Source organism: Calcarisporiella thermophila (assembly GCF_041956535.1).
Source record: "Calcarisporiella thermophila strain CBS 279.70 unplaced genomic scaffold VTP21scaffold_38, whole genome shotgun sequence".
Classification (NCBI taxonomy): domain Eukaryota; kingdom Fungi; phylum Calcarisporiellomycota; class Calcarisporiellomycetes; order Calcarisporiellales; family Calcarisporiellaceae; genus Calcarisporiella; species Calcarisporiella thermophila.
In genome coordinates, this window is record NW_027192228.1 from 109,576 (window position 1) to 117,557 (window position 7,982).

Below are 7,982 nucleotides of genomic sequence, written 5' to 3' on the forward strand. Positions count from 1 at the left end.
ACTAATTAATTACTACTAATATCTGATCTGGAGCTTTTTTACATTCAGCTTCCAAATTTATTTTTTACCCTTATAATCTGCGCTATTATTTTGTTAAATTTAGCATTCTCACTTGGTACACCTTGAGATTTTAATATTACAAGAGAATTTTATATAAGTCAAACTGCCTACAATCCAGCCCAAAACGAGCTTTGATAACAAAAAATAAAAAAATTAATTCTCCTCAAATTTTTCTTCCAGAGAACACTATAGTATTGTAAACAATAGATGCAAATAGGACTGTGAGTTCCTTCTCTCAAGGTTTTTTGTAGGACTGTTGGGGAAATGAAAGAGTCGTCTATCGCCTAATACGAAGCAATCATAGTATATTTCTATGGGATATCAAATTTCTCACGAATTATTTTGAGATTTTCTTGAAACTTTATTTATTTCTCCTTCCTCTCCATACACATTCGACATGTCCTCACCAGAGAAGCTAGTCCCGCTACCCAAAACTTCCTCTCCAATCAATTCAGCAGGATCTCCTATCACTCTGCAATACGTCCGGGACATCACAGCTGCCGGGCTAGCTTCTTTGTTCGTTTCACCTTTTATTGCCATAGTTGATCGGTGAATGTCAACAATTTTCATCCAATGATCTTGAATACTCGTGCCCTAATATTGCTTACGTTGATAGCTCAATTATTGAAAATGCGAACGGAAAATTAGATTTAGTTTCGGGACTAAAGCAAGGGTTTAAACATTTCTCTACTAGGCCACATCAGTTTATTAGATCAAAGCAATTTGGACTTATTTATGGGCTCTATTTCGCGGTAAGAATTTGTCTTTCATTCCCTCAAAACATTTATTTTTCTTAATTAACATTGCATTTTATTTAGACTTACGCAACTGCTAATACCATTGACACAACCTATAACTACTGGAATTCTGATCCACAATGGCCAAAATTCGTTGGAACAACCGCGGTGAACATGACGCTGTGTATCGCCAAGGATAGGGCATTCACACGCATGTTTGGGATCGTTGCTCCACGTCCCCTACCAATCCCTAGTTATGCTCTCTTCGCTGTACGTGATTCTCTTACTGTTGCTGCGTCTTTTAATGCCCCAAGTATCACATCGAAAGAACTACAAACTTATGGCTACTCTCGTGAAACTGCCGATGTTATTGCCCAGCTGTTTTGCCCTGCAATAATACAATTTGCTTCTACTCCTCTGCATCTCCTCGGTTTAGATTTATATAACCGTCCTGATGCCACCAGCGGGAAGCGACTAACCCTCATCGGGCGCGAATATTTGAAAAGTGTATTCGCTAGAATTGGCAGAATTGGACCAGCCTTTGGTATTGGTGGAGTAGGAAATCTCTATTTCAGACGAGTATTAGGAGACTGCTTGCCGAATAAAAAGTTGGCCGTGGCAGATTAAATATTTCAAAATAAATAGACCCCCTCAGGGTTTAATTCGTGTATACAATAGATATATATAAGGTAATTTCTATTTTGCTATGTGTGTTCTTTAACGTTTTCCGGACAAAGAATAAAAATTTTTTTTGGATTCTCTATGCATCTTTAATACTCTCTTGAATCGATTGACACATTGAACACGTTAAAATTCCGCATCCATTTGATAGTTTTCTAAGAGGAGTGGAAATTGCAATCCTGCATCTGAATCTTCTGGGTACTTTTTCCGATCTCTCCTATATATTTGACTTTCCTGAGTGTACTATGCTAGATACAGTTATTACCGCCTTGATTATGAGTATATTTTGCTACAATACAGATAATACACTTGACTTGAAAATCCTTGCATCGCTCATAAATGCAATGCCGTCTGAAGTGATCGAACGCGTTTTCCAATGATTGGGTCACTTAAGGTCTAGAATATGATTTTTTTTTATTAATAAGCTAACCTTTTTGTATATCGTCACAAACTGAAATAACTCAGGTAATACTCCTGGTCTATATTAAATATTAGCGGAGGAAGTAGAAACTAAGGAAATAAAAAAGGAAATTGAAAGATGGAACCGTAGAGATAAAGAGAGTAGGACAGGTTAGATAAAGCTACGTTATATCATAAGGTCGACCGGAAGGATAGTACTAATATATGTAAATACATGAATTAGAATGTTAGAGGTAGAAAAATGGGGGAAAAATTATGCAAAAGAAAGAAAGAAAATGAATAGAAAAAATAAAAGTAAAAACAAAGGAACAGACTAAGAAAGACTGTCATAGAAAAGTTGGAAGATATTCACACGACAGAATGATTTTGTGTTGGGATTATGGTATCGTGTTCATAGGAATCTTGAGTGAATATCATAATTTCGTCGAAGACATTCAACCAATACCACGTGTCCATTTGTTGATAAACTCTCTTTTCCGGCTTCGATGCATTGCTGTCCATTACTTAGAGCTTACTCTCTGCTGTAGCTCGTAGTCAAATTGCTTGGTTATAACTATAGGTTTTAGGCTGGACATACTCCAGACCTATTTCAAGCTTTGGAATATTTTGGAACTCCGAACCCTCCAGAACTCGAGAAATCTTACAGCTTGGTAGCGACGAGTTCGATCTACCTATGTGACACTACCAGAAATCCAGAAATTTAACCAGAAACCAGACACTAGACATCAGAATTATTTTACGAGAAGATCAATTTTGAAATAATGGAACTGATTTTTATACCAGCACCTTTCCGTATGCCTGAACCCGCCAGGTTTAGTGGCAGACATTATCCCAATGTGCGCGAATGGATTGATCAAGTTGAGAACTATTTTGTGGGAACGAGTCCCCCTCAACATATGAAGGTCCCTTACGCCGTCTCTTTATTCCAAGGTGACGCCCTTATTTGGTGGAGACACTTAAAAATACAAGGACGAGTGCCAAAGGAGTAGGAAACGTTTAAAAACGAGGCCATCCTTATGTTCCAACCGATCAACTCGGTTAAACGTGTGAGGGATAAGCTTGCTGACTTAAGACAACGACGTAGCGTACAGGAGTATGCTGTAACTTTCCGATCATTAGCAATGCAAATTCCAGGCATCACTGAGGAGGAACTGATCGATAAGTTTATTCGTGGATTGGAACTGTAAACGAGAAAGGAAATAGAATACAAGAATCCGACCACCTTGAATGAGGCAGTTAGAGAAGCTGAGCGTTACGATGCCGTTTATTTCCGAGGTCGTATGCGTTTCGAATACAACACTCGTGCTTCCACTAGTCATGAGAATCACAATGGACCAAGACCAATGGAGCTTGATGTCATTCAAGCGCGAAGAAGACTTGATGAACACGAAAAAGAACAACTGAGAAAGAGCGGGTCGTGTTTTTTCTGTCGCAAGAAAGGCCATATTGCTCAAACCTGTCCTAAGAAGTCGAGAAACACGTAATCATCGTCGGAAAAATTCAAGTCCCGGTGCTGATGGGGATCTCCACTGGGACCAACGGTGAAAATATTTTGCCCGACAATTCCCCACCTTCTCAACTCAACACGACGACGACGAATCGACATGGGGATCTTCTGATGTATCGAGGGTTTCTAGATAAATTCCCGGCCAAGCTTCTCGTTGATGGAGGAGCGTCTGACAACTTCGTGACTAAAGATTTAGCCTATTGCTTTGGCAACAAGATAATTGAGACTCCCAGTTTTGAATTATATTTCGCCAACGGTGAGAAGCAGATCTGTAGCCGAAGACTCGTGGGCGTTCACCTACGACTAGGAGAATATGAGCAGGCACTTAACTTTGTTGTCGCCGATCTCCCGCACTACGATATTGTCTTGGGGAAACCCTGGTTGGCCGAACACAATCCGTAGATCAATTGGAGAGACAATACGGTAACATTCTGGCACCAGAATCAGGAGATCAGGCTCAAAGACACTCAGCGCAATAGTATGGAAATGCTATCTGCAATGCAATTCAAGCGCGCCACCAAAGATCACGAAGTGTACGCGGTAATACTGAAGGAAGCTAACGACGCCGAACCACCTTAACTCGATATGAACGAGGACATCGAAGATATCATCGCCAGCTATGAAGATGTATTTCCTGAAGAATTACTAGCCGGATTGCCGCCAGAAAGAGCCGTCGATCACCGTATCGAACTTGTACCAGGTACCGAACCACCATCTAGAGCAACATACAGATTAAGATACCCCGAGATGGACGAAATGCACAAGCAGTTGCGAGATTTACTTGAAAAGGGATGCATCCAACCCAGCAAGTCACCCTTCAGCGCACCAGTACTTTTCGCTAAGAAAAATGGTTGTGACTTGAGAACGTGCATCGACTACCGCGCACTTAACAAGTTTACTATCAAAAATCGTTATCCGCTGCCACGAATTGACGAGATTCTCGACCGAGTGCAAGGAGCAAGAATTTTCTCGAAAATCGACTTGAGATCTGGCTATCACCAGATCAGAATTGCCGCGAACGACGTGCCAAAAACCGCCTTTAGGACACGTTACGGCCACTTCGAGTTCCTGGTATTACCTTTCGGTTTGACCAATGCGCCCGTGACATTCATGACTCTCATGAATGACATATTTCGTCAACTGTTGGACTCGTGCGTTATTTTTATCTCGACGATATTCTTATTTTCAGCAAGAACGCACAAGAACACACGAAACACTTGCGACAAGTCCTCGACATATTACGGGAAAACAAGCTCTACGCGAAAAAGAGTAAATGTGAGTTTTTCAAGGACCGTATTAACTTCCTGGGACATGTTATTACTAGCGCTGGAATTCAAGTTGACAATGAGAAGATAGCAGCAATTCAAGATTGGCCTGAACCAACGACCACAACGGAAATCATGTCTTTTCTGGGCCTTGCGAATTTTTATCGGAAATTCGTTCCAAATTTCGCGAAAACGGCAGCACCATTAACGTGAGTTACTCAAGAAAGATCGCGAGTTTGTATGGGACGACAATTGTGCAAAATTGTTTCAAGAGCTGAAGAGCAAGTTAATCACGGCATCGACACTCAAGATCCCGGACCCGAACGAGAAATTCATAGTAACTACGAATGCATCAGATTTCGCCATCGGTGCTGTATTATCTCAGTATGAACCGTCTGACAACTCGTTACATCCCATCGCGTTCGAGTCGCATAAACTGTCAACTTGCGAGCGAAATTATGCGACACACGAGAAAGAACTTTTCGCGATAGTGCACGCATTAAGGACCAGGAGACATTATCTTCATGGACAACATTTCAAGGTCTATTCGGATCGCGCATTACTAAAATACATCCAGACTCAACCAACGCTCACACGAAGATAAGCAAGATGGATGGAGATAATTCAGGAATTCGACTTTGAAATATTGTATCTACCAGGAAAGACCAACATAGTAGCCGACGCTCTTTCGAGACGACCTGATTTCGAGATCAACACAATTTCGACAATTCAACCTCCCAACGAGATATTAGACGAGACAAGAGCCAAGTATAAAGATGACCCAGATTTCGCTAACATTTATATTCAACTCAAGGATCCCGAACAGCCAATTCCATAGCCCACAGCATCAAGTATTTCGACTTGAGAGATGGTCTTCTTTTCTTCGGGGAGGGAGGAGATAAGGAAAGATTGTGCATTCCGAACGACAAGGAGATCCGACTTCAGATTCTTCAAGAACACCACGATATTCCGATTTCAGGGCACCTAGGGATCGAGAAAACTTATGAACGAGTTCATCGACTTTTTTATTGGCCAAGTTTACAAGACGCCGTCAAGAAATATGATACGAGCTGCGATGTTTGCCAATGAACCAAATCGAGTAACACCATTCCAGCAGGACTCCTTCAACCACTTGATACACCAACTCAGAAATGGCAACAGGTTTCCATGGACTTAATCACTCAACTCCCAAAGACTAAGAATGGACTTGACGCGATTGTGGTTTTTGTCGATAGACTGACGAATTGGCGCACTTCGTTCCAACAACAACATCAGCCAATGCACCAACTTTAGCCAAGCCATTCTTTGACACGGTATTTCGACTTCATGGCCTTCCACAAGCGATAGTAACAGACCGATACCCTCGTTTTATCAGCAACTCATCAACAAAGCACTGCATAATTACTTGGGAACCAAACTTACAATTTCAACCGCCTACCACCCAGAGACCGACGGCCAGACCGAGAGAACGAATAGAACCCTAGAACAGATGTTACGCGTATATATGTCCTATCGACAAAATAACTGGGATGAATGTTTGGCCGCCGCCGAGTTTGCTTATAATAATGCCAAACAATCTTCTACCAGAATGAGCCCTTTCGTACTTAACTCAGGACAACATCCGATCGTGCCAACCAGCCTTTTTAATTTTCGACCTCAACAAATTAACATACAAGCAAATGAAGATTTTATACATGAGATGACCAACTTATTGAAAATTGCCTCGGAAAACTTAGTGGAAGCAAAATCACGACAAGCGCAACAAACCAAGACCGCAGACAAGAAGAGTTCGATATCGGTGACAAAGTCATGATTTCAACTGCAAATATCCAGTTTGCCTCGCAGTCTCAACGACTAACAAGGAAGCTACAACACAAGTTCATCGGTCCATACGAAATCATCGAAAAGATATCAGCTGTAACGTGTAAGGTCAAGTTGCCCGACTCACTTAGGATCCGCCCAGTCTTTCACATATCACTTCTGAAAAGATTCGATGAAGGTCCACAAGAATACGCGAGCAGAATCAACCCGCCGCCACCGCCAGTTGAGACAGAAGAAGATATTGAGTACGAAGTCGAGTATATCTTGGACAAGCGAACAAGAAAATTCGGACGTCATGAGCGAACAGAATACTTAATCAAATGGACCGGATATGACGAAACGGAATCAACTTGGGAGCCTTTGCCGAACTTAGGAAATGCACAGCGAGCAATAGAGGAATACGAAAATTCGACGAAGTAACTTTAAAATAACCCGAACGGCGAATTTTAAGAAGGGGAGAATTGTAATGAATTGACTTTACTATTATTTTTTTATTTTTACAGAACATATTTAGAATAATGTCTTCCCTTAGATAATGTTTTAACTTTGTAATATTACGCCAGTTTTACCTTAGCCATTTAACGCCAACTTGTATTATGTAAAGAATGTATTTTCTGAAGTTTATAAATAGTCCTTGATCTTTGTAAAGAATAATTAATCAATCTTTTTTCTTCGTGAATTACTTGATTTGGAATATTTGGATCTCCGAACCCTCCCGAACTCGAAAAATCTTACATCACTCCCTTCAGGTCCCACAAAAAAAATTGTGACAGCTGTTGTTATTGCCAGATCAACATTTAACATTTTTCCAAAATGTCATGTTGTGAGGAGATTTGGCACAATATGGAATTATGGCGCAGTAGGAGGAAAGGTGGCTTTGGCGGCTTATTTTTCTTTTACACTTCTTTAAGTTCTTGGGATGGTTTTATTAGTATATTTATTAGCTTACGGTTACGGTTACGGTTAACATATTTCTCCTTGATTACCTCATTATATTTTTATTATCTTGTTTACATTTATGTTTGTGGTACGTTATTTTTAGTATAAAAGGGAATCATCTTTGTTTACAATAAAAGTGTGCTATTTTGTTTTGGGATAGAACCGGATTACTTTACAATCCACTTCGTGTCGTTTATTAGCCTTCTGAAGTGTTTACGGAAGGACAATCAAGAGCTTATTTTTTTTGATTTTCAATGGAAACTTTTTATTTATTTTCCATATATTACATGAAGTTAATGTCAATGGACTTAACATAACGAGATATAGATTCTTGATCGATAGACTTTTAATCGATATGCGTGTATCGCCGTTGTCGTGTATAGCATGTACGTGAAACCGATGTAATCTTTTGTACTTATCGTAAGGGCGGTCTTTTCAATAATCAAGACTCAGCTTCTGATCAAGTGGATAGCAGCCACAAACTAAGAGTAAGTGCTGGTGGGGGAAGTGGGATTCGAATCCACGCCGTTCTCATCGGCATACCAGGGATAG

The 7,982-nt window shown here is 40.5% G+C and overlaps 5 protein-coding genes across 5 annotated transcripts; all 5 read left to right on the forward strand.

The window, feature by feature from the left end:
* Window positions 1-457: 457 nt before the first annotated feature.
* Window positions 458-1,424, forward strand: VTP21DRAFT_8200 (uncharacterized protein; the record flags this gene model as incomplete). The annotated part of the gene is made up of 3 exons (XM_069399026.1): window positions 458-609; window positions 677-812; window positions 879-1,424. The coding sequence occupies 3 exons, from the start codon at window positions 458-460 to the stop codon at window positions 1,422-1,424; spliced, it is 834 nt and encodes a 277-aa protein (XP_069245849.1).
* Window positions 1,425-2,914: 1,490 nt separating this feature from the next.
* On the forward strand, window positions 2,915-3,382 carry VTP21DRAFT_8201 (uncharacterized protein; the record flags this gene model as incomplete). The annotated part of the gene is made up of 2 exons (XM_069399027.1): window positions 2,915-3,081; window positions 3,139-3,382. The coding sequence occupies 2 exons, from the start codon at window positions 2,915-2,917 to the stop codon at window positions 3,380-3,382; spliced, it is 411 nt and encodes a 136-aa protein (XP_069245850.1).
* A 32-nt stretch (window positions 3,383-3,414) lies between these two features.
* VTP21DRAFT_8202 (uncharacterized protein) lies at window positions 3,415-3,807 on the forward strand (the record flags this gene model as incomplete). Its single annotated transcript, XM_069399028.1, has 1 exon — window positions 3,415-3,807. One exon carries the CDS (start codon window positions 3,415-3,417, stop codon window positions 3,805-3,807), a length of 393 nt encoding a protein of 130 aa, XP_069245851.1.
* Window positions 3,808-3,990: 183 nt separating this feature from the next.
* On the forward strand, window positions 3,991-5,274 carry VTP21DRAFT_8203 (uncharacterized protein; the record flags this gene model as incomplete). The annotated part of the gene is made up of 2 exons (XM_069399029.1): window positions 3,991-4,680; window positions 4,894-5,274. The coding sequence occupies 2 exons, from the start codon at window positions 3,991-3,993 to the stop codon at window positions 5,272-5,274; spliced, it is 1,071 nt and encodes a 356-aa protein (XP_069245852.1).
* A 1,205-nt stretch (window positions 5,275-6,479) lies between these two features.
* On the forward strand, window positions 6,480-6,911 carry VTP21DRAFT_8204 (uncharacterized protein; the record flags this gene model as incomplete). The annotated part of the gene is made up of 1 exon (XM_069399030.1): window positions 6,480-6,911. One exon carries the CDS (start codon window positions 6,480-6,482, stop codon window positions 6,909-6,911), a length of 432 nt encoding a protein of 143 aa, XP_069245853.1.
* Window positions 6,912-7,982: the final 1,071 nt, after the last annotated feature.